Below are 27626 nucleotides of genomic sequence, written 5' to 3' on the forward strand. Positions count from 1 at the left end.
GCATTCAATTCCTACGCATGCTAGGAAACAATTCATTGCATGCTCAAAAGCATTGAACTTAATTTTCTCAGCTCCTTGTAGTGTTGTACGTCACTGCGTTCTTGATGGTTGAAAGTTCAGAGAACTTTTGTGTGACCGTGTGTATGCAAGACAGCTTGAGCGGAATTTTGTCAGAAAAACCATCAGAGGTTTTTCCGACCAAAATTCAGATTGTGTGTACACGGCATAATAGTTGTCCTGCGGACAGATTCTCCCACCTGAGCTGTGTGGATCTCTGCAGATTCTCCAGAGTTACAAAGGGCCTCTTGGCTGCTTCTCTGATTAATACTTTCATTGCTCGGCCTGTGAGTTTAGGTAGATGGCCATGTCTTGGTAAGTTTACAGTTGTGCCATACACTCTCCCTTTTCACATGAGTGCTCTGTGAGATGTTAAATGCTTGGGATTTTTTTTATAACCCAACCCTGCTTTAAACTTCTCAACTTTATCCCTGACCTGTCTGGTGTGTTCATTAGCCTTCATGATGCTGTTTGTTCACTAAGGTTCTCTAACAAACCTCTAAGGCAGGGATATGCAATTAGCGGACCTCCAGCTGTTGCTAAACTATAAGTCCCATCATGCCTCTGCCTCTGGGTGTCATGCTTGTGGCTGTCAGAGTCTTGCTGTGCCTCATGGGACTTCTGCTTACACTTTTCAGATGGAAGTACTTGAATGGTTGTTGCAAGCTGATGACTCACTAACTCAGGATAACAGACTTTCAAAATCCATCTCTCATCCATGCTTCATTTTTTTAAACCTTCTGAAGCATGCTTTATTTCAAGAGTTTCACTTTAAAAGGAAAACAAGCCATCAATGGCAGTCCCTCTTCATTTATCAACAAAAGATCACTTTAATTAGCTGGTGTCTGCAATCTTTTGATTAACAATGCCAGGCATAGTGGTTTTGATTGGGATAGCTTGCTAATGGGATGCAACAACCACAAAATATTTACTGGAAAGTGTTTTACAACCAACATACCATAAAGCTGAATGGTGTTTTTAATTAGCTACAGCACAAATATAACTTTTCAAATTGAATTTATATTTCTAAAGCAAAACACTTAGGAGTTGGAGTAGCCATCTTGGGCACACACAGTTTAGTCACCTAACACAACAGTTTATCTTTGGAGTGTAGGAGGAAAACCCCTAAGCCATAATTATGTGCAGTCAACTTAAGGGCTTACAACTATGTCACTAAAACTTTAAAGACCTTTGTTGATCTACAAAAAAAAAAAAAAAATCTCTCTATGTTTGCATTTTGAGCCCTAAAAAAGCTGCATACAGTGAAAGCCATGATCTTCCATGTTCAGTGTTAGCAGCTTCCCTTCTGCACACTGGACATAGGGGGTTCGCTCGCTCAGCACCTCTGCCACTCATAAAATGTCTTGTATTCTTTGAAAAAATACAAGGAGTGATATCAATGGTGAAGGTGCTGAATATGTGACCCCTGTGGTCAATATGCAGAAGGGAGTCCACCCACACAAAACCCAGAAGATCACAGCTTTCACTGTATGTAGTGTGAGCTAATACAGTGATTTACAGCATCCCCCAGCGGCCCTCTGGACATCAAATACATCACTGGCCTAAGCCAGCCCAAGCTGGCCTAATGTATGCAAAAAATACAGTACTGGAGTTTATCCTTAATTTTGAGTAGTTCACACTACTAGCATTTAGGAATGTATCAGATGTCTAAAACTGACCTGCATTTAGGGCCAGTTCACACCAAAACATGCAGGAAAGGCACATTCATTGAGGGATTTAAAAAAAAAAAACTTCTATACCCTATGTAGATGAAGCCACGATCCACAGCTAAACAGAGATCTGAGCACTCGGTCCACAAGTCCGCTCTGAGCTCAGAGCGGTGACTTGAACACCATGATGTGGAGGGGGGGAGGGGGGTGGCTGGTTCAGGCTCTTGTCAGGACCCCAGCAGAGCTTGGAATGGCTCTGTGATGTCAGCCAACAGTGGGATTTAGCCTGCTTGTCGGCTAAATCTAGGTCACAGGCATGCAGAACTAAGTCCACTGTTGCGACCTACAGGAGAAGTATGGCCAAAAGAACTTTGACCATACTTCTCCATTAATGGCACCCCATACTAAGATTACAAATGCAGTGCGTTTGTGTGTACCATATTGTATGATACTGCAGTACCACTGCAGTGGTGCAGTGTGTTTTGAAAAGTACTTTTTGCAAGGTCTGGTGCGTTTTGCAGCTGATTCAAATGAACGGACTGTCAAAACGCACCCAGTGATCCTGTTGTGAACAGTCCTTACTGTACACACCTTATTCAATATGTTATTTTTATTTATTCATTGAAATTTTCTTGTCAGGGCTGGGCTCAGCCCTCTCTTCTCTGAGCTGGCCGCTCAGCTGTCTGCTAATTGCCAGCTCCCATCTCTCTCGAAAGTTACTCAACTGTTGTTGATATCCTGCTCGTCAGTCCTGCCTACTTGAGCCGTCCAGTCCAGGGGAGCTCTGCCTTCACCTTGGTTAATATCACAAGAAACATCACATGTGTTCCTGTTCAAAGACTGGCTTTGGCTGACATCCCTTCTGGCTTCGGATCCTGCTTGCTGTTCCACTACTTTGATTCCTGACTTCTGGCTTGGCTGACTATCCATTCCGGTTACTGAACTTTGGCTATGTTTTGACTACGTTTGTTCTTTTTACGTTTATTATTAAACAAGCGTGATTTAACTTTACTTCTGTCTCGGTCTGATTTCATGGTTTCTGACATTTATATAGAAATACTTTTTTATGGGATAGCACTAATTATTATATAAGTAAACAGTATGCACTGCCAATATGTTTACTATGTACAGATGAATAGTTCCCTCCAGTGATCTTGAAGACAGCAGTCTTTAAATTCACAGATGGGGCTTGTTGCTATTTCTTTTTTTAGTAAATCAATAGGGATTATTTGTTCTTATACATTGAGGGAACATTATAATTGGTCATAGACTTCTACCAGTTCCACAGTTCTCTAAATTAAAGATGGCTTGTTGTCTTCTACTGGAAATTGTATTTATTAGTAGTCATGGTAGGTACCACTGAGAATACAAAGCATCATCCGCATTAACTTATGAATAATCAGAATTTATTTCACTGCAACAAATTACAAACAGCCCTTGAATCGTTGTAGCTGGTATAGACAGAATCTGATGAGTGTACCAAGTATTTTGATATAGTGTACAAACAAGCTTAATGAAGGCAGGACCTTTACATACAGCAATGTATCTAAATGTACCCAAAATTACTTTTGTTAATGAGTGTGTTGGTGACTAACGCAGTGCAATCCTTAGAGACATATAGCTGAAACTAGTACCCAAGGCTTTTATCTTGGTATACTGTAAGTGTACCCTTGCTACAGGGAAGTCCTTCAGGTTTACGAGGAAAAGAATACATGTAAAACATTGGAATTTTTTTAACTTTTTTTTAAAATCAATTCACCTGTAGAAAAAATAAAATAAAAATAACACCAAATGTGTATACAGCAAACACCACTATGTTTCTAATAAAAAGATATCAGATGGGCATTTACTGTAAGATAATATACAGCTAAGGCAATAAAATTCGGATCAAAGCACAGCTAAACCCCCCTCGCCTTAATAGCTATGGAAGTTGTCATATTAGCCTTTATTTGATCTACAGTTGCCATGAGGCTGCACTTGTGATAAGGTAAATCGATGACCTAGATTGTTATGACGCGTACACAGGATCGGACTTTTCTACGGACTAGGTCCGCCAGACTGGAATCCGTCAGACAATTCGATAGTGTATGGGCTCCAGCGGACTTTTCTTTCCCAAAAGTCAGATGGACCTAGAAATAAAATAATATGTTTCAAATCTTTCCAAAGGACTCGAGTCCGGTCGAAAATCTGGTCGTCTGTGTGCTAGTCCGACAGACTAAAACCGACACTAGGGCAGCAATTGGCTACCGGCAATTAACTTCCTAATTCTACATCATAATGTTCAAATCCGTCAGACTTTTGGAGTGATCGTGTGTGGCCAAGTCCGTTCGTTAGAAAGTCCGGCGGACCTCAGCTGCAAAGTCTGTCGTATTGTCGGCCAGACCAAGTCCATCGAAAAGTCCGATCGTGTGTGCGCGGCATAAGTTTAGTGCTAGTATAGTGATACAATTCCACATAACAATGGCATGAAAAGCTGTATAACAAATAAAACTGAATAAACATTTCTGAAAATAACTTCTGTGAGTAATGTCAGATTGAAGTCGCAAGCAATTCACACTGGAAATTGCACAAAAGTGGGGTCGTGAACTGAGGCCTAATGTACAAAAAAAGTTGCAAAAGACTTAAAGCAGAACGTCATTCTTTCAATCAACATTGACTATTTTATTTTATTTTTTCCTATCCCCATGTATTTGTTTAAAGACATTTTATTGAAGTTTTAAGAAGAATACAAAACAACAATCGATTGAGAAGTACAAATCCATTTGTAAAGGGACACAAAAAAGTGTTACAATGCTGCAAAAGGTAAAAGCAGAACAGGACACAATAAGATCTATAAAGCAGCACCGTGTAGGTGAAGAGATGGTAAAAAGAGAAGCTTTCAGAAAAACACGACTGTAAGTATCGTAACCATCGATTGATAAAAGGCGTTATTCAATCAGAGCAGACAGTTCTCTCAATTCAGCAATGCTAACTGATATGCAATGTTATAATAGCTCGACATGTATAGTCGTCGTTGAGGATGCGAATATATTTGTATTGATATGCGAGTGGAAGCCATAAAATAATACAGAGTGCTGTCAACTAGTATATAAATTGCTATGTGTAGCATTTAAGGCAGTTTGCTAGGGAAAAATGATCTGGTCCAGCCAGGGTCAGTATGCAATTAACATATTCGGCGAGTTAGGGAGTCATTGAACAATAATCTGGGGAAATACAGAAACGTAACCAACTTGACCATACGCAAGTAAATGTTGAGGGGGTATCTTTCGCCTGATGTATCAATTCCTCCATCTTGGATGTTTTATTTATACGGCTGAACCAGTCCTGCAACGAGGGAGGGTTCTTTGTTTTCCATTTGGCAGGGATGCACATATTCCCTGCCATAATCATATGCATGGGTAGAGATCCCATGTAAGCTTTTTTAGGTCGAGACGACACATGGAAAATAAATTGTGCGGGGGAAAAATGTAGTGGGCGAGTAGAAAATTTTTGGGTGATTCTATGAACTTCCTGCCAAAATGGCTGGATAATGGGGCATGACCACCAAATGTGTTCTAGGGTTCCAAGGTTGGCCTGACATCTCCAACACTGAGGAGAGACGGATGGGTAGATATGATGTAGTTTGAGAGGCGTATTATACCATCTGGAGAGCAATTTGAACGCGTTTTCCTGAACGCAAACATTCTGGGAACCTTTGTGTTCAACAGAGTATACAAATTCCCAGTCTTTGGGAGTGAAGGCCGATAACATTGACTATTTTTTCATCTTTATGTTGCTAGCATTAGTAAATAAGAAAGTGTGTCATATTTACTTGTTTTGATGTTTTTTTGTTACATTTATTCATATACTTCCTGGTTTCCAGGCTTCCAGGCCCAGGCAAAGGATGTCAAGCATTCCAGCAGTCTAAAAGAGGGGAGGAGCGGTTTTCTCAGCTATGCACACCCTCCAGGCTGCATGCCTGAGCAAGGAGGAAAGGAGGGAGTCGCACCTAAGTGTAGTACTACAAGATTATTTGCTAGCGATTCCTGCTTTGGAATCAGCGTCCTGTACAGGCACGGACACCTACCGAACGCCGGGAAACCTGACAGCTGACACCCCTCGAGGAGGACGTTCCATATTACAGATATGACTTTGATGTCTTCTTCTGTGTAAGTGCATTACTTTGCGCTAATAAATAATTTTGTAATACTACACTTAGGTGTGTCCCTCTCCTTTCCTCTTTTGCATTTCTCACAGAGTACTCTGGATACGCTCTGAGATGGCTTGCACCTGAACTTTCTTGAAAATATATGGACCAACTCCTACTACAATAAGGAAAATACTAACCACATATTTAAAGCTGAATTACTATATAGGGTTTCTCATTGTTATGCACTGTGTAACCTTTTCTCTCTAATTCCTTGGCTAAGGACAGATGAATTCCAGGAAGTAAATGCTACATGAATCATCTGCCCTTATTCTAGAGGGTGTTTTTTTTAAGTGATTTCTCAACAAAATAAAGCATGGAGACGTGGATGAGTTTGCTTTGAATATTTAAAATGAATTAAATGATGTTTTTGGTTTTCAGTGCTAGGATGCAGTGAAATTACACTTTAACCCTTAGGTGATTCAGTGGATACACAGTTGGCACATGCTGCAACGCATATGCTATATGGTGCAAACAGGGCACATTGAAAGTAATTGTTTACTATGTGCCCTGGCATTCAGCCTGCATTGATCAGAACTGCTCAATGCAAGTATACATAGCAAACAGACAAAAAGGTTAAAAAAACAAAAAAATAATTAAAAACAAAAAAAAGCAAAAAAAATGGGGGCAAACTCAAAGCACCACTAGGCCTTTTTCTGCCATCACTCTTCAATTTTGACAGTAGTTATGAATCAGCAATTGCAGTATTCACGCTGTAACATTTTTCCAAAGCAATTTGCACTCTACCATGAGGCTTTAGGCCTCTTTCATACGTGATGATCCGCTCGCTCATCCCGTGATGATCCGCTCGCTCAGCGGGGATCACTCCGCTGTCCCCGCTGAGCCGGCTGCGGACAGGGCGGTCTCCGCACACTGTGCGGGGACCGCCCTGTCAGCTCTCCGCTCTCCTCTATGGGGATCGGATGAGCACGGACAGTGTGTCCGTGTTCATCCGATCCGCTCTGCAGACGGATAGAAAAATAGGATTTTCCTCCGTCTGCAGAATCGAACTGTTGCGGACGCGGAGGAAATCGCGTGTCTGCGGATGTTCATCCGCAGACACCCGCTATCCCATAGGGATGAATGTATGCCCGTATTCCATCCGCAAACGGATGGATGAAATACGGACATATTATCCGCATGTGTGAAAGGGGCCTTACATTGTTTTTGTACATGTTTTCACACACATAAAGCTGTGTTAACTAACTTTGTAAATCCTTTCAAACATAGCCATATGCATATACACAGCTGCTAAGCTTATTATTGGATTTAAATACTGAAGCTCAGATTTGCTGTTAGATTTATGTATGAGCATGTAACTCTTGTCTGACTATTCTACAGCTTATGTTTCAGAATGTATAGGGAACTATGCTACTCTGCTTTTTGACAAATTTTGATGGAGAAAAAAGTGACTAGAAAAAAACAAAATGCCCAAGCATTTAACTTGGACCTTTTACTTTACAAAGGCAGTAAACCTGAAATTAAAAATGAAAAGTCGGCACCAAGAGCTGTGTATGCATATTATTCTTCCTTAGCACCCCAGATGCCTGAAAACCCAGGGTGCTAACTAGCTTTCAGCTCCAACGTCAGGGCTATGACATACCCTAAACCCCTTCCTCATACTTGCCAACAGTCCCGATTTTCCCAGTACAATCCCGATTTTTGGACCCTTGTCCCGACCTAAGGCTGTCCCGATCAAAATCCCGGGATTTTGCTTTTGTGCCGGGAATTGGGACTATTTAGGGCACCAAAATCAGCTTCTGACTCTGCCGACGCAAGAGCTTTCCCCGTGTGTTCAGTGGAGAGGGGATGGGCCTCCGAGCCCATTGGCTTCTCTCTTCAGTGTACAAGTAAACAATTTAGCCGCGTACACACGGGCGGACTGTCTGGCCAACTAAGTCCGTCAGACAATCCGACAGACAGTCCGTCCTACTTTTGAATGAACGGACTTGACCACACACGATGAACAGACAGTCCGTTGAAAGCTTGCGCGATGACATGTACAGCACGTACGACGGGACTAGAAATACGACGTCCAATACACTGCAATGCAACCTTCGGCCGTGTAAATCCTTTCTGAGCATGCGCCATACTTAGTCCGTCCAACTTGCCTACTCACGAGCGGACTGTCCGCTGAAACCAAAGTTGGACGGACAATATTACGGAAATTCCGAAAGACTTAGTCCGCCAGACAGTCCGCTGAAAAAGTCCGCTGAAGCCCACACACGAGCGGACTGTCCGCTGAAATGTGTTTCAGCGGACTAAGTTGGACAGACAGTCCGCCCGTGTGTACGCGGCCTTTGCTTGCACACTGAAGCCGGTTAGGTGCACAGAGCGGAGGCACCTCCCCTCAGCACTGAACACAGAGGAGAGACCTGCAAATGGAGCTACCGCCAATAACCTGCCCAGTGGCCTGCTGCTGACAAGAAGCAAAGCCAAGGGACTCCACTGAGGTCACCTGATATAAGGAGGGACTCTACTGCCTGGGGACACTTGATGTAAAGAGAAACTCCACTGCCCCAGGGACACCTGATGTAAGGAGGAACTCTGCTGCCTGGGAGCACCTGATGTAAAGAGGGACTCTGCTGGGAATGCCTGGTGTAAGGAGGGACTCCACTGCCTGGGGACATCTGATGTAAAGAGGGACTCCGCTGCCCAGGGACGCCTGATGTAAGGAGGGACTCTGCTTGGAATACCTGGTGTAAGGAGGGACTCCACTGCCTGGGGACATCTGATTTAAGAAGGAACTCCGCTGGGGAAACTTGATGTAAGGAGGGACTTCACTGCCTGGGGAAACCTGATATAAGGAAGGAATCCACTGCCTGGGGGCACCTGATGTAAGAAGGGCTCCACTGCCTGGGGGCACTTGATGCAAGGAGTGACTCCACTGGGGGCACCTGATGTAAGGAGGGATTCCACTGCCTGGGGGTACCTGATATAAGGAGGGACACACTCAGGGCTCCCACTGATTCTGCATTATGGTGAGTTGAATGATTTCATTTTATATTAAAATGTATTAATATAAATAATGCGCTTCAATCATCCTGACACCATAACAACCATGGTGCCGGGATGATTGAAGCGCTAACACCAAGTGTTTGGAGTATCTTTATCTGCTGATTGTTACATTTTCTGGAATACACATATTTCTTTTGTGGTGTAGGATCTGGGCCTGCTGTCCTTCCATCCCTCTTTCTTCCATTCCCTCTCTCTCCTTCCTTCCCTATTTCTTTCTCCCTCCATCCCTTGTTCATCCCAGACTCACACCACACTCCTTTGAGCCACGTCCCCTTTAATCCACGCCCCATATTCCATTCCATTTTTTGCAGAAGCGTGCCTCATTTTCCTTTCCCCACTACGCCATGCCTAAAAATATATGCCCTGCTCACTAATTATAATAGGACTCAGCTTACAGACAAAAAAGTGTCTCTATAAAATTTTTTAGAATGTTGGCAACTATGCTTCCTTTATAATGCATATCATTTTATTGACCAATTCTCTCTCATTGTAAAGACAGTTGGGAAAAGGTATATACACAGCATCTGATTTTAATGTTTAGGGTCAAATTTACTAACTAAACAACAAAATTGGTATCTTATATGATAGAGGCATGCTTTTCTATCTGCAGGTATAAATCGTTCATCATTATTAAATCACTCAAAATAAGCATTTTCCTAGACAACAGTGTATTTGATTATATTTCATAAATGAGCAATGATCGTCTGAAAAATATAATGGAAGAGGAAGATCTAAATGTGTGTAGCATAACGAAGCAAAACCTTACCTTGTTGAGTTTTGGCTTTCCTTCATCATACTCAATCTCCACGTAATCAGAGGACAACAGACCACTGCAATAGGCAAAGAGTAGCACAAGTTAGATTAGCTTTAGACATATGAGACCTGAAAGAAAGGGTATTATGAACATTTAGGGATAATACTAACATTCCTTGTAAGTTTTTAGACTTTCCAGATTTTACTGCACAGTTCAAATAGTTAAAATAAATCTGAATATACTGATTTATGAAAAGATTCTTTAATCCCATAGCAGTAGTCAATTAAAGAAAAAAACTTTTAGCTGTCACTAAACATATGATCAGAAGTAAAGTGTGCAACCCAACCTTAAAGCTGAATGCCAGGCTTCAGATATAAAGCTGAACTCCGGATTATTATTAATGCTGCTCTTCATGAACGAATAGACCATTAAATTTATTTTTTGAACGTAAGCAGTTTAAATGCATGAACATGATTGCATATCAGCCTTTTGCAATCCCTTCTTTGGAACAGCCATTCAAGACTTCTATAGTGCGTATGTGCCAACAAGGGGTCTGCCAATAGGAGGACAGGCCAGAGTAACAGAAGGATGAGATCACCAATCTACTGCCTCCCTTCATTGCCCAATCACAGCCTGGGGGAAGAATCATGCCTGTGTTACTTAACTGTAGTATATAAAAAAGGTCTCCTACTCTGGCAGACAAGATTGTTGTTCTGAGTAGACATGTGCATTCGTTTTCGTCCGAATGCATTTTCGTCCGAATTTCAGGTATTTTCGTTTTCGTTTTGACAAACGATAACGAAAGTGCAGATTCCGAAAAACGAAAGATCCGACATAAATAAATGCTTTTTTTCGTTTTCGTTGTTACAACAGTTCGATATAGAATAGGAGATTCGAAGTGACCGTTCGATATAGAATAGGAGATTCGACATGACTCCATATGTCTATTAAACCTGTGGTCGAATGTGCCTAAGTTTCGTTTACCTCTATTAGTCCTATTATATAGAAAAGCTTCGACAGAGAGTAAATATTCGACATAGAGAGAACAGAATCGACAGAGAGAAACGATACTGGAATTGGGTGGGGGAAGTAAATTAAAAAAAAAAATGATAATATTCGACGGGATCGTTGCACGTTTATAATAATATTCGACGGGATCATTGCACGTTTATAATAATATTCGACGGGATCGTTGCACGTTTATAATAATATTCGACGGGATCGTCGCAACTATACGACACTGCAATCGTACATTTCGGCAATCGAATGCTCCGCCTATAGGCTATATAGTTTAGCAGCTCCATCGAATCTTCTTTATCCATTCGACAGATACCATAAGCCTTCCAAGACAGATTCGACCGTAATTCATGTGGATTTTCGGACGAATGCAATTTTTGCACGAAAAACGAAATAAATAAAAACGAATTTCGGGAGTAACTAAATAAATAAAATTTACGGACGAAAACGAAAAAACGAAACGAAATATTCTAGTCTGCACATGTCTAGTTCTGAGTTGTGTAAATCTCAGAAATGGATAGATAGAAATAAAAATCCTTTGTCAGGTAAAATAACTCCCTTACATGTATTTTATATGTGTTTAGCTTTTTGCCTGGAGTTGAACTTTAACTACTTAAAGTGATTGGAAGGTCTCATTTTTTTCTCTCTCTAAAAATAACAATACTTACCTCTTCTGTACATTTGGTTTTGCACAGAGCAGCCCAGATCCTTCTCTTCTCGGGTCCTTCTTCAGCTCTCCTGCCTCCTTCCTCCTGTCGAGCGCCCCTGTTCTGTCCAAAAATGTCCGCCTATCGAATACTGTCCGCCCCGTACTGTGCAGGCGCAGCACTTGCGTAGTACAGAGCACAAGGAGATTTGGAAAATTTCCGAAGATGAACGGCGCCTGCGCCATGAGTCCAGGTGCAAGCCCCACCATCCAAGTGGACATAGGGCTGCACATAGTTAGAGGGCCCCTCGCGGCCTCACTTTGCTCGCCGCGCTTTGAGCACAGCCTCGCTTCGCTCGCCACGCTTCAGACACGGCCTCGCTTCGCTCGGCTCTTTTTATTCTAACCCTGCCTCCGCTTGGATGGTGGGGCTTGAACCTGGACTCATGGCGCAGGCGCCGCTCATCTTCAGATATTTTCGAAATCTGCTTGTCATGTGTACTGTGCATGCACAGTACACAGCAGACACTAGGGGACAGTATTTTAAAGGACATCCCCACAGCAAGCCGCTTGCTAGGGAGGTATGGAGGTACGGAGGTACCCAAGCCGAATTATAGCTCCCTGTGTCTATTCATAAATGGAACCCAGGTTCAGCCCTGCCCCCTCTTTCTCCTGATTGGCTAACTGACTTTGACAACCAATGTTGCCGATGCCATGTCTCAGCCAATTAGGGGGAATGTCCAGGATGGCCGAGGAACTCGTGGACATCGCTGGAGAGAGATGGGGCTCAGGTAAGTATTAGAGGGTGCTGGGGCGGCTGCTGCACACAATTTTTTTTATTTTAATGCATAGAATGCATTACGATAAAAAAAAGTGATTTTACAACCACTTTCAGGACCAAGCCCTTTCTAGCATTTTTTGTTTAAGTAAAAAGTGTATCTTTTGCTAGAAAATTACTTAGAACCCCCAAACATTATATATAATTTTTAGCAGAGACCCTAGAGAATAAAATGGCAATTTCAATTTTTTACGTCACACTGTATTTGCGTAGAGGTTTTTCAAATGCAATTTTTTGGGAAAAAATACACTTTAATTTTATTGCAAAAAAAACTTCAATATATAACCCAATTTTTTAATAGGATATTATATAAGATGATGTTATGTTGAGTAAATAGATACCTAATATGTCACGCTTTAAAATTGCGCATGCTGGTGGAATATCGTCAAACTACGATACTTAAAAATCTCCATAGGTGACGCTTTAACATTTTTTACAGGTTACCTATTTAGAGGAGGTCTAGTGCTAGAATTATTGCTCTTGCTCGAATGTTTATGAAGAAATCGCACATGTGTGATGCGAACACCATTTACATATGCGTGCAAGACTTTCTTATGCGTTCAGTTCTGTGCACCAGCACAGAGAGACTAGGGTGCTTTTAAAAAAAAAAAAATCGTATTAATTTTATTTTATACTGTCCCTTTAAAAAAATATTTAGAACTTTTATTCCTATTACACAGAATGTTAACATCCCTGATAATAGAAATAAGGGGTGACCGGTCCTCTTTATGGAGAGATCTAAGGACCCCAAATCTGTCCACTACTTTTGAAAGCATAAGATCATAAAAAAAACATTTATCTGATGCTTTAAAAAAAAAAAAGGTTACTTCTGCCCTAGACCAGAAGTGATGTCCTGACGTCACTTCGGTTCTCCAAGATCAAAAAGGTAATCAGAGATGATCTAGTTTCTCCTCACCTCTGGGACCAGCAGCGTTAACAGCTGGATAATTTCCAAGGCTTGCAAGTAAGAATGGTAAGCCCAAAAAACACTGGCCTCTTAAATCAATCCAGTGGCTAATTAGCTGCTCGAATTGCTTTTAAGAGAAAAACAACAGTACAACGGGGTATGGCTGATAGCCTCAAACCACTTCAAATCTGTCACAATATATATATATATATATATATATATATATATATATATATATATATACATACATACACACACACACACACACACACACACACACATACACACACAAAAGTGAGTACACCCCTCAAATTTTTGAAAATATTTTATTATATCCTTTCATGTGACAACACTGAAGAAATTACACTGTGCTACAATGTAAAGTAGTGAGTGTGCAGCTTGTATAACAGTGTAAATTTGCTGTCCCCTCAAAATAATTCAACACAAAGACATTCATGTCTAAACCGCTGGCAACAAAATTGAGTACACCCCTAAGTGAAAATGCACTGCCTTAACCCTCTTGGGCATAAAGTTCACCACAGCTTCACAGGTTGCCACTGGAGTCCTCTTCCACTCCTCCATAATGACTTGGGATGGCTGAACAGTTCGGCCCAAGCATAAGTTCGGGCCGAACTTTGGTTGTTCGGATGTTCTGCAGAAGACCGAACAATATGCGGTGTTTGGGCCAAATTCGAAAGCCGCCGGGACACCATTAAAGTCTATGGGACATTAACATGAAAAATCAAAAGTGTTAATTTTAAAAGCTTATATGCAAGTTATTGTCATATAAAAGTGTTTGGGGACTCGGGTCCTGCCTCAGGAGACATGTATCAATGCAAAAAATCTGGTATGTATATTAAGGGGGACCCCATGCCAAAAAGTAAAAATAAAATTGCGTGGGGGTCCACCTCAAAATCCATACCAGACCCTTATCCGAGCACACAAACCAGCAGGCCGCAGATAAAGAGGGGGGGATGAGAGAGAGCGCCCCCCTCCTGAACCGTACCAGGCCACATGCCCTCAACATGGGGAGAGTGCTTTGGGGTAGCCCCCCCAAAGCACCTTGTCTCCATGTTGATGGGGACAAGGGCATCATCCCCACAACCCTTGCCTGGTGGTTGTGGGGGTTTGCGGGAGTGGGGGGCTTATCAGAATCTGGAAGCCTCCTTTAACAAGGTGATCCCCAGATCCCGGCCTCCCCCCTGTGTGAATTATGTAACTGGGTGGCCCTGCCCCCCTCTGATGCCCCAGGAAAGCCATGGGGAAGTCCCCGTGCGTCAGAGGGGGCGGGGTCACCCGGGAACGTCATTGTGTGGCTACCCCAAAGCACCCTCCCCTATGTTGAGGGCATGTGGCCTTGTATGGTTCAAGGGGGCTCTCTTGTCCCCTCTCTTTTCCTGTGGCCTGCCAGGTTGCATGCTCGGATAAGGGTCTGGTATGGATTTTTGGGGGGCCATCAAGTCATTTTTTTTATTTTGGTGAGGGGTTCCCCTTAATATTCATACCGGACCCAAAGGGCCTGGTAATGGACTGGGGGATCCCATGACTTTTTTTCAATGACTTTTATCTGTATTGCCGGGACCGACAAATCATTATAGCCGCGGGTTCTTTTAAATTACCTTTTTGCTTTAGAGATGTCATTTTGTGCAGGGACTGTTCTAAACATGGGAAAAATGCATCACTTTACAGGCATACTATAGACCCCCCCCCCCCCCGGTATGAAATTTAAAGGAATATTTCACTTTTATTGTTTCACTTTAAGCATTATTAAAATCATTGCTCCCGAAAAAACTGTAGTTTTTAAAACTTTTTTTGCATTGATACATGTCCCTTGGCGCAGGTCCCCAAACACTTTTTTTGACACTAACTTGCATATAAGCCTTTAAAATTAGCACTTTTGATTATTCATGTCCGTGTCCCATAGACTTTAACGGTGTTTATGTGTTCTGCCAAATTTGCCAATTTGCCAAAACACCGGGGGGTGTTTGGCTCATCCCTAATAATGACATCATGGACCTGGTGGATGTTAGAGACCTTGCACTCCTCCACCTTCTGTTAAGGATGCCCTACAAATGCTCAATAGGGTTTAGGTCTGGAAACTTGCTTGGTTAGTCCTTCACCTTTACCCTCAGCTTCTTTAGCAAGGCAGTGGTCATCTTGGAGGTGTGTTTGGGGTCATTATGTTGGAATACTGCCCTGTGACCCAGTCAAAGGGAGGGGATAATGCTCTGCTTCAGTATGTCACAGTACATGTTGACATTCATGGTTCCCTCAATGAACTGTAGTGCCCCAGTGCCGACTCCTCACATGGTTGCCACCACATACGCTTGACACCATCTGAACCAAATAAGTTTATCTTGGTCTCATCAGACCACAGGACACGGTTCCAGCAATCCATGTCCTTAGTCTGCTTTTCTTGAGCAAACTGTTTGCAGGCTTTCTTGTGCATCATCTTTAGAAAAGGCTTCCTTCTGGAATGAAAGCCATGCAGACCAATTTGATGCAGTGTGCGGCATATAGTCTGAGCACTGAAAGGCTGACCCCCCCACCCCTGAAACCTCTGTAGCAATGCTGGAAGCACTCATATGTCTATTTCCCAAAGAGAGCCTCTGGATATGACTCTGAGCACATGCACTCAATTTCTTTGGTTGACCATGGCGAGGTCTATTCTAAGTGGAACCTGTCCTGTTAAACTGTTGTATGGTCTTGGCCACAGTGTTGCAGCTCGGTTTTTGCTATATCTGTTTGATAGGCACAAAAAATACCGGTTGATCCTTACAGAAATTTTCCAAGCTCATAACTTCCTGTGATCTATTCCTGTGCCAAACAACTACACCCTATATTATGGAGATACGAAGAGTGGGGGGTGTTTTATAGGCCTTCCTAGTAGTGATGCACCGAAATTTCGGCCGCCGAAACATATCGGCCGAAAATGCCCTTTTCGGCAATTTGCCGAAAGAGAAAAACGTCCGATAATGGAGCCGAAAATGGGGCGTGGCTCCGCCCCCGCCCCTGGTGACGCCCATCATGGGGGTTGTATAGTGCAGGAGAGCCGCCTCCGCCGCCTGTTTGATCACAGCGCCGGGAACATCACAGCTTTCATTTCAATAGCTGTGTGTTCCCGGCCGCACGCCATCACACACAGCCCCTCCCCCTTGTCCGGGCACTTAGATAGACAGATCATTCACAGGATTGGACGGATGATCTGTCTATCAAAGTGCCCGGACAAGGGGGGGGGGCTGCGTGTGAGGGTGCGCGGCCGGGAACACACAGCTATTGAAATGAAAGCTGTGATGTTCCTGGCGCTGTGATCAAACAGGTGGCGGAGGCGGCTCTCCTCCCTGCACAGGCTGGCTGCAAAATGGCACACAGGCTGCAATGGGACACACTGGCTGCAAAATGACACACTGGCTGCAATGGGCTGCAATGGGACACACAGGCTGCAATGAGGCACACTGGCTGCAAAATGACACACTGGCTGCAATGGGCTGCAATGGGACACACTGGCTGCAATGGGGGACACTGGCTGCAATGGGGGACACTGGCCTGCAATGGGGGACACTGGCCTGCAATGGGGGATGCCTCCTGTACCACTTCCTCTGTCTCTGATCATCTTCTGTACCATATCCCCAGTCTCTGACCATCTCCTGTACCACGTCCTCTGTCTCTGACCATCTCCTATACCGTGTCCCCAGTCTGACCATCTCCTGTACCGTGTCCCCTGTCTCTGACCATCTCCTGTACCATGTACGCAGTCTCTGACCACCTCCTGTACCATGTCGCCAGTCTCTGACCACCTCCTGTACCATGTCCCCAGTCTCTGACCATCTCCTGTACCATGTCCTCAGTCTCTGACCATCTCCTGTACCATGCACGCAGTCTCTGACCACCTCCTGTACCATGTCGCCAGTCTCTGACCACCTCCTGTACCATGTCCCCAGTCTCTGACCACCTCCTGTACCATGTTGCCAGTCTCTGACCATCTCCTATACCGTGTCCCCAGTCTGACCATCTCCTGTACCGTGTCCCCTGTCTCTGACCATCTCCTGTACCATGTCCCCAGTCTCTGACCACCTCCTGTACCATGCATGCAGTCTCTGATCACCTCCTGTACCATGTCGCCAGTCTCTGACCACCTCCTGTACCATGTCGCCAGTCTCTGACCACCTCCTGTACCATGTCGCCAGTCTCTGACCACCTCCTGTACCATGTCCCCAGTCTCTGACCACCTCCTGTACCATGTCCCCAGTCTCTGACCACCTCCTGTACCATGTCCCCAGTCTCTGACCATCTCCAGTACCATGTCCCCAGTCTCTGACCACCTCTTGTACCATGTCCCCAGTCTCTGACCACCTCCTGTACCATGTCGCCAGTCTCTGACCACCTCCTGTACCATGTCGCCAGTCTCTGACCACCTCCTGTACCATGTCGCCAGTCTCTGACCACCTCCTGTACCATGTCCTCAGTCTCTGACCATCTCCTGTACCATGTCCTCAGTCTCTGACCATCTCCTGTACCTTGTCCCCAGTCTCTGACCACCTCCTGTATCATGTCACCAGTCTCTGACCACCTCCTGTACCATGTCCTCAGTCTCTGACCACCTCCTGTACCATGTCCCCAGTCTCTGACCACCTCTTGTACCATGTCCCCAGTCTCTGACCACCTCCTGTACCATGTCCCCAGTCTCTGACCACCTCCTGTACCATGTCCCCAGTCTCTGTCCTCCTCCTGTACCATGTCCCCAGTCTCTGACCATCTCCTGTTCCATGTCCCCAGTCTCTGACCACCTCCTGTACCATGTGGCCCTGTTCTTCTAGTTATCTATAAAACAGCCATTCACAGGCCATCAGATTAGAAAAACAGTGAAATGTTTCTTGAAGGTTGGGCTTGTTTTGGAGGAATAAAACTGGGGAAGTAGAGCAAAAATGGTGACTCTATAAGGAGGGAGAATATTACAAGTAATTATGCACTGCAGTGAAAAATCTTTTAGAAAAAAAAAAAAAGGAAATTACCAATTTTGAACCCTTATGCACTCTGTAGGTCTCTTACAGTGGAGTCTGCCCATCAAATGTATACATTTTCTAATAGTCTTCCTTCCTTCAGAAGGATGCATATTTGTAAGGACCTATATAAGTAACTACTATACATGGCTTGTAAAAACTCTTTCAGAGCTTTAAGATACTGTTTTAAGACTACAGTACATTGCAGTTTCAACAGCAAGCTCTTTGCAATAGGTAAAAGTGGCTGTGCATATTCACAGGACATGGTGATTTTGTATAACTGCACTCCAGGAGATCCATCAGAATAGTTATAAAGGTAAGTTCAGCTGCTTACAGAGAATTATGATTTTCATTTTTTGACTATAGATATGCTGTAACATTAGCACTTATTCCATGAATATGTATTTTGAATTATATGAGGTGATACAAAGGATATCTACATTGTTAACCAGAGCACCTCACCTGACCTTTCTTGGCCTGCTCTACTCTGAATTAGCACTCAACAAGAAAATGCACTCTGCAACCTGGCAATTGAAAGAGCAGAAGCCACAGGCAATGACTGGGACAAAAATAGAACTCACTTAAGCTCTTCAGAGCTCACACGGCTGGATGAATCATCATTATTGGTTAAGCCACGAGATTTCTGGTTGCTTAAAGAAGATTCTGATTGTCATACTACATTCATGTGCATGTTCTCTAATAAAGAATATCCTGCAGATGGTGCAAACTTTTTATTTTATTTATTGCTAAGTTACTTTCCAAAGTACAGTCATTCCAACAATTCCAAGCCAATGATAACTATTGTACATGGTCATGGAACGCTTCCTCAGGGCATGCCATGAAGTCAATTATTATACTGTCAGGTACATAGGCAAGTATGCTTGTATAGAACTGAGAATGCATACTTTGCAGAGATCAGTTAAATAAATCCTACATCCCATTTAACCTTTCTTCTGAGACATTTCCAAACTCTTTTTGTGCTAAATGTCAGGTTATGAAACACTGACCATAAGGTCTTCTGCTGGTAACACACTCTACAGTATCCTTGTACTAATGGCATGGTGCCATCCATTTTGGTCACAGCAAGCACCCATTGACTAGAGTAATGAATGGAGTGTGAATAGTGAATCATTTACTTTAAGGGTTTTTTATCCCTCCCTTTCTTTTTGATACACATCACCATGGAAGAAAGTGAAAGGAAGTCTATCCAATTTGGAATCAGACAACAATTTAAAACTTACAGAAGTTCTGCTCCTCTACTGTACTACAAAAAATGTTTTTATTAATGTCTGTGTTCCCACTGGGTATACTTTCCATAATTTCCTTTTCTGATACTCGTCAAAACAAATGGAAATACATGGAAATGTAGAGAAACTGCCCAACTAGTGGATATAGACAGCAATAAACAAATTGGCAGAGGTTCTCACCCTTCTCAACTCTATTCAAAACGAAAAAAAATGGTAGTTGGTATTTAAATGTAAGTTACAGAACTATTTTAATATCCTGTAATATCCTTATCGAGATTAGAGTATTTTAAAAGAACATACTGTAACCCACTTTTTTTTATTTGCTATCTGATGTTTTTAAATATATGATGGTTGACTAGTCAGGATTTAAACTAAATAGATAGGTCTTTCACTCACAGCTTTGCCTACACTCTTAGCCCTTGTACACACGGTCGGAGATTCCGACAATGAAATCCGTCGGAGTAATTCCGATGGATTAATTCCGGAAGAGGTCCGGAAGTGATGTTGCATACACACGGTCAGACTCAGTTGTCGGAAAATCTGATTGTACATAACGTGGTGACGTTATTTCGTTACGATGGGACTACGTTCAGGCTAGTAGCCAATAGCTTTGGTCTAGGAATTTGATCTGAGCATGCGTGGCACTTTGTCTGTCGGAGTAAGCTACACATGATCGGAGTATGTCCGATCGGAGCATTTTGTCTGAAAATTTTACCGGCATGTTGGAAAAGTTGGTCCATCGGATACTCCAACGGAAACAGTCCGATGGAGACCACACACAGTCAGATAATCCGACAAAATGGTCCGATAGGACACATTCCGTCGGAATCTCTGACCGTGTGTACAAGGGCTAACTCTTGTGAGAGTTTGCCAGGAGGGGGGGGGGGAGTCATAAGAGGGCCAATAAGAGATGCAGGGCAGCAGAGCTGGAGGTGTGCCCCTATGTGTCTGTGTAAATACAGGAAGTGAACAGGCAGCAGCTTCAGCTGCCCACAGTTAAAATGGCTGCAGCCAGACTTAGTGGAGGGATATTTCTGCAGTATATTTGGCAAGTACAGAATCACAGTTTATATAAAATAACATCCAAAGTGGTTGGAGGGAAGTTTCAGAATGGCAAAGATGTTTTATTACATATTATATGCACAGACTGCAGTTCCTTTTTAATGTTGATGGATATAAGCCAGTAACTCGGTGGACTCAAACGTTAAAAATATTTATTGACTACACAAGTATATCCAATAAAACAATGCAATGCGTTTCAGCCGCTGTGGCCTTACTCATAGCCAGGCGTTCTTTGGTTGGATGATGTAGAGAGGCAGTGCAGTGATGACCTACACATCTCAGTCAGAGAATGCTTCGTATTCATTGAAAACATACAAGACTTTGTTTAAATGGTGGCAGTGCCGAGCAACTGAACCCCTGTTGTTAATATGTGGAATTACAGCCACTAGGCACTGAACCCTGAAGACTGTAGCTGGCAACTACTACAGTGATTTGCAGCGCACATAGTGATCAGTTATGAGATATGCATACTAACATTGGGCCAAGCTGGACCAATGTAACCAAGCAATAAAGAAAACCTTAACCTTTTTTACATTTATGTTTAATACATTTAAAATTGACAGGATCTCCATCCAGAGCACACACAGTCGGAATATCCGACAAAACGGTCCGATAGGAAACATTCCGTCGGAAGGGCATACAGCTCACCAACCTGCTGTATTTTTCTTTTATTTTGACACATGTGCAACGAAAGATTGTTTCCTTCTTATAGGAAAAGAATAACCCTCTATAAGTAGACACCAATAGAGGCCAAATTGTATCCGCCATCTAACTCTTGATGGTCAATTTATACTCAATTATCACTAGTGATGCCAGGAATGGTTACTTCTCTTGTAAAATTCAGATTGTGATTTCCTGGCTTTCGGGCTTTAATGAAACCAAATCTTTAATTAAACTCAGTGTTCCTATAATACAGACCAGAAATGCAAAAAGATTGACAGGATATGTCAATACAGGATAATTAAATGAAAAGGAGGCAGAGTGTTGTTTTTTACAGGCCAAAAAAACACTGGAATTGGATCACATAAGGGCCTATTATTTCTTTCTTGGATTCCTACCCTGTTAATAACGTGACAATTGAATATGAGAGCTACAAACTTCATATATAAAAAATATATATATATATATATATATATATATATATATATATATATATAAAATACCCTTTCTGATAAAACTATCTATAGAAGATGCAGTACAAACAAGAAAGTTTAAAGTAGATTATTTTTGTAAGTTTCTCCCCCAATTCCCTTGCTTGTGACCAGAGGCATAGCTTGAAACTTGTAGGCCCCAAAGCAAAAGTTGACCTGGGCCCCCACTTCTTCCAACGCGCGTGTAGATACATCCACGCCAAGATACTCAAAGTGACTTAAGAGTTTTGAGTTCCCAGAGTTCTCCTTTACATCAGAGGACAGGGATTACCACTGGAAAAGCAGAGGACAGGGACCCCTGGCAGGTCACTTGGCAGAGTTCCTTTCCCATCCCAGCATGGTATACAGGTCCCCCCTCACACTACACAGGGTTACCATTCCATGTTGCTAGCGCACAGCACAGACACTTCCTCACCCTGGGCTGTTCTCACCTCATGCTCCTCTCTATTCAGGAAATGCCTCACAGCTTCTCCCCAGCCAATGGGAACAGAGGGGTGTGGACTGTGGAAGGCAAAGTAGAAGCCCAGTACTGGAGTGTGGCTGTGGGGTCCTAGGGCAGATTGGAGCTGGATTTTGTGGAGGATATAATATGAAAGGGAGGCTGCAGGGCCCCCTGGAGCTAGGGGTGGGGTTGCGATTGTGACCCCTGCAACCCCTTATGCTATGCCCATGCTTGTGACCACTGTCTGTGAGGCAAAGAATGAGAAAAGCAAGAAAAAATTTTTTTTTCCCACTCTGCTCAGATTTTTTCTTGTTTTTTATTTATCTTTTTCTTTTATTGCTGTCCATATCCTCAATTTGAGAGTTTTCCCTAGTAGTGAAAAAAATTGTAGAGCTGTCACCTCATAACAGGAAGCACCTAAACAAGTATCTTAAAGTGTAACTAAAGGGATAGAGAAAAGGAGTGTACCGCAACTCCCATAGGAGCCGTTGGTATTTTTGCCCATGTCTTCCCAACGTTAGTCCCGCAGCCAGGCACACAGTATTTTCCACAACCAGGTGCACACAACACGTTCGCAGAGAATGCGACCGGAGTCCACCCAGGTGTGTTACATCAGCGAATCAATATTCGCTGTTGAAACGCAGATCCTCAATCTGGCCAATCAGAAAAAGGTGTGAAACCCATCTTCCGACTGGCCGAAAAGAGAAGACACCCAATTGGTCACCGAGAAGGAGGGAGGAAACGGAAGCCACCATCGAGGAAGGCAGGAGAATGGGAAGCTGCCGGTGATGGAGATCAGTAGAATGGGAGGCCGCTGCCGAGCAGGGGGAAGCCGCCAGTGATGGGGTAAGTACTACAGACTGTCCAAAATAAAATCCCACTAGCCGCCACTGAGTAGAATTAATAGAGCAAAGGCCCTTTTCTTAGACCCACAGCTGACTATACTAGGCACCAGAAGGGTAGCTAGAGCATAAATTCCCCAACATCCAGTAGTCTGTACTCGCAAAGCCCAAGGACTGATGGATGCCTCCTTCCAATCTTCCAAGCGATGCCTTCTAATGATACCAGACTGATCTATGGAAGACAGCTCCCTTCAGTCACCCTTTTCTAAGCACCCTGGGTCTATGCATCCCTACCCTCAGGTCGCCCAGCTGAGGACTCCTTCAGTAGCTTGTGCCTTAGGAGGCAGCATGCCTCCCCCAGGCTGGACTCCTCCACTCTGGCACAAGACCATGAGCTCTGTGTGCTCCAAGAATAAATGCAGTCACCAAGCCTGCATTTAGAGTTTGTCTCTCTGGGATAGACAAGGGCTGCATCCAAATTCATGCCACCATCTGCATAGCTTCACACCTACTATCCAGAAATCGATTTTTTGATCATAGACAGGTTAACTTAGTAATAACACCACATCCCTTGATAGATTTTATATAAACATAAGGAATGGGATTTTTAGGGTGAAAATGAATTTGGGGAATAGTAACAACTATATTATATAAGAAAGTTTTTTTCATTTCGAAAAAACCCAGGGACATACATATGCTGTCGTTGAATGCCAGTTCTACCAACAAGCACTGGCAGTCCACTGCAGAACTTTGTTTTTTCGGTCCTTGAATGCCCCCTATGGTCACCTTTAGCACATGGTTCTCTGGACTCACTTAGACACCTGTGACCCTTTAGTGATTTGACCATTTTTTCAAGAGACCAAGAAGACTTGTACCTCTAGCTGGACAGCATCCCCTGAAGAAGCCCGATATATGGGTGAAACATGGTGGGAATTCTATCCTTTTATGCTGTATCCATAAAATCTTGTTGATCTGTACTTGCCAATCGTTGTGTTTTTAACAATTAAAATTTTTTCGAAAATGAAAACCCTTTCTTATATAATATACTTGTTACTATTCCTCAAATTAATTTGCACCCTAAAAATTTCATTCCTTCTTTTTATATACAATACTATACAGAAATGTCTCCAGTCTCCCGGGTACAGAGGAAGCTTATGCAGACTTGCAGCAGCAGAGCACACAGATAAGACCTTACTAGTAGATTGTGGCTGCACTGATTGCAGTGAGCCAAAATATGCTTTTTCCCCAACACAAATTATCCACACTGCCTTCAGTGTGGCAATTAAATGTACTTATCAAAAGAAAACTAAAGCTAACTTATCTAATATTTAGCACCTACCTAGGCGTGTGCTACAGGAGGGTGGTAAGCCCTGTCAGTTTTTTCTTTTTTTGCCATCTGTGTCCCATTGGGGAGATATAATTGTACTTCCTGTCCCATAGCCAAAACAGGAAGTGAAAGGAAATCCCTGCTAATTAAGGAAATCCCTTGGCCCCCCCAGGTCACAAGAACTCTATATTGGAAGATTTCCCTTCTTTTATTTTTCTGGGGACAAACGAAAATTTGGGATTTTCTTTTACTTTCACTTTTAATGATAATGGTAAATAGGATAAGTAAAGAGAGTGAATCTCCATAACAGGGGCATAGACAGCAATTAAAACTGACAGGTGTTCTAATCCATCTCCACTGTGTCCAATTTTCTTTTTGTTAAAGTACTGCTTTTAGTTACACTTTAATGGCAGGATCACCAGGTATTATTTACTTTAAAGCTGCAGATTTAAAACAATTTAAAGCAACTTTTGAAATCACGTTTACATGTTAAAGCCTATATGGAATTTTAGTGACTGGATTTAGATCTACTTTACCCTTAGCACAATTGCTTTCCAAAGATGTATGAATTTCGTTTGTGATAAACATGACCACGGCTATGAAACAGTTAATATGAGATTGTGGATGTTTTTAAAGAGATTGGGGAACATCTGGATATATTATTCTCTGATTTCTGCCTAAGTGTTGGCTGCAATGCCCAATGGACTTCAATAGGCTAGATTAATTGCTTTGCCGCACAGCAAACCAGTAATGCTGTTACCCTGGCAGTGTAGAGATCTGCACCTGCTTACACCATCTGCGTGACCTGATGGTGAAGGGCTCATAGCCCCCGCATGGCTGACCTTCATCTTTCTCTGGGACAAGTACATTTGGCTGCTACCAGTTAAGTGTGTCAGATACAAAAATACATGCTAGTTCATCCGGAATGGTAAAATCATCATAATTATGAATGGTTTTAACTATCTCATACAGATCCCACCTCTTTAAATGTATATTTTTTTTTGAAAAATACTTACCCACTGGAACATACTGATATATAGTGATACACAAATATATACACATAGGGGGTAATTTACTATAGCACCGAAAAATGATCCTGCAGTCCCGGAAAATAATGCCCAATTAAGGCGAATTAAGACTTCAACTCTCAGAAACTGGGCGCTAATGCAAATGGAAAGCAGCGCTATTTCCGGCAAAATATACCTGTCAGATCACATAAGCGGGAATAGTGGAAGTCAATGGGGCTTGAACCTGCAAAATCCAAAGTTCTGACTGAAGACTTATATGCTTATAAGTTCTTTTCCATAAAAAGTGTATGGGGATCTGGGTTCTGCCCCAGGGGACATGTACCAATTGGAATTTTTTTTTTTTAAATAGCTGTTGTTTCAGGAGCAGTGATGGGGGGGGAACCCCACGCCATTTTTGTTACATTTTGGCATAGGGGTCCCCTCCAAATCCATTCTAGACCCGAAGGGCCTGGTATAGACCCCATGTGATTTTTAGACATGTGCAGAGTAAAATATTTCGTTTCGGAATTTCGTTTTCGTCTGAAAACTTAATTTATTTAGTTACTCCCGAAATTCGTTTTTATTTATTTCATTTTTCGTTCAAAAATTGCATTCGTCCGAAAATCCACATGAATCACGGTCGAATCTGTCTTTGAAGGCTTATGGTGTCTGTCGAATGTATAAAGAAGATTCGACGGAGCTAGTATATAGCATACTTTAGAACCCTATTAAAGTCTATGGGACTCCAACGTTCAAAATCTAAAGTGCTCATTTTAAAGGCTAATTTGCAAGTTACTGTCCTAAAAAGTGTTTGGGGACCCGGGTCCTGCCCCAGGGGACATGGATCAATGCAAAAAAAAGTTTTAAAAACGGCCGTTTTTTCGGGAGCAGTGATTTTAATAATGATTAAAGTGAAACAATAAAAGTGTAATATTCCTTTAAATTTCGTAGGGGGGGGTTGTCTATAGTATGCCTGTGAAGGGGCGCATGTTTCTGGTGCTTAGAATTGTCCCTGCACAAAGTGTCATTTATGCAGGAAAAAAAGTCCTTTAAAATCACTCGCAGCTATAATGAATTGTCGGCTCCCGTAATACAGAGAACACTCATTGAAAGTCATTGATAAAAAAATAAATAAATAAATAAAAAAAAAAGCGTGGGGGTCCCCCAAATTCAATTACCAGGCCCTTCAGGTCTGGTATGGATATTAAGGGGAACCCTGCCTCAAATTTAAGAAAAAATTTGACGTGGGGTTCCCCCTAAATATCCATAACCAGACCCTTCAGGTCTGGTATGGATATTAAGGGGAACCCCGCGTCAAATTTAAAAAAAAATTGACGTGGGGTTCCCCCTAAAAATCCATACCAGACCCTTTATCCGAGCACGCAACCTGGCAGGCCGCAGGAAAAGAGGGGGGGACGAGAGAGCGGCCCCCCCTCCCTCCTGAACCGTATCAGGCCACATGCCCTCAACATTGGGAGGATGCTTTGGGGGTCTGTGACCCCTCAAAGCACCTTGTCCCCATGTTGATGAGGACAAGGGCCTCATCCCCACAACCCTGGCCGGTGGTTGTGGAGGTCTGCGGGCGGGGGGCTTATCAGAATCTGGAAGCCCCCTTTAACAAGGGGACCCCCAGATCCCGGCCCCCCCCCCTGTTTGAAATGGTAAGGGGGTACAAAAGTACCCCTACCATTTCACAAAGAAAGTGTAAAAAATGTTTAAATAAAACAAACACACTTTTGAAAAATTCCTTTATTAAAAATAAAAAAATAAAAAAAAGATTCCAGCGGCGGTAATCCACTCTTGCTATCCATCGACGGACGGTCATATCTCCAGCGATGTCTCATGTCATCCAGCGCAGCGCAGCATCCTTCTTCTGTCTCCGTGGAGGAGACACTACAGACATTCCGGCGGCTGACGTTTGTTATATACGGAGGGCGGGGCCACCCGTCACCTGACCCCGCCCCCCTCTGACGCAAGGGGAAACCCGGGGTTCCCCGTGACGTAGGGGTGACCCCGCCCCCCTCTGATGTAACGGAAACCTGCCTGTGTTACATCAGAGGGGTGCGGGTCACCCCTACGTCACAGGGAACCCCGGGTTTCCCCTTGCGTCAGAGGGGGGCGGGGTCAGGTGACGGGTGGCCCCGCCCTCCGTATATAACAAACGTCAGCCGCCGGAATGCCTGTAGTGTCTCCTCCACGGAGACAGAAGAAGGATGCTGCGCTGCGCTGGATGATATTAGACATCGCTGGAGATATGACCGTCCGTCGATGGATAGCAAGAGTGGATTACCGCCGCTGGAATCTTTTTTTTATTTTTTTATTTTTAATAAAGGAATTTTTCAAAAGTGTGTTTGTTTTATTTAAACATTTTTTACACTTTCTTTGTGAAATGGTAGGGGTACTTTTGTACCCCCTTACCATTTCAAACAGGGGGGGGGGCGGGATCTGGGGGTCC

The 27626-nt window shown here is 43.1% G+C and overlaps 1 protein-coding gene across 5 annotated transcripts in view; it reads right to left on the minus strand.

Annotated features, from left to right (window-relative positions):
• Positions 1 to 27626, minus strand: part of ADAM23 (ADAM metallopeptidase domain 23) — a 318865-nt gene that overhangs the window by 131585 nt on the left and 159654 nt on the right. For all 5 annotated transcript variants that reach the window (XM_077448514.1, XM_077448511.1, XM_077448512.1 and 2 more), the window contains exon 4: positions 9698 to 9761. In XM_077448514.1, coding sequence (XP_077304640.1) covers positions 9698 to 9761 — 64 coding nt within the window. The remainder of the gene's footprint in view (positions 1 to 9697; positions 9762 to 27626) is intronic.

Source organism: Lithobates pipiens, unplaced genomic scaffold (assembly GCF_037356315.1).
Source record: "Lithobates pipiens isolate NorthernLeopardFrog02 unplaced genomic scaffold, aLitPip1_a1.2 Scaffold_22, whole genome shotgun sequence".
NCBI lineage: Eukaryota > Metazoa > Chordata > Amphibia > Anura > Ranidae > Lithobates > Lithobates pipiens.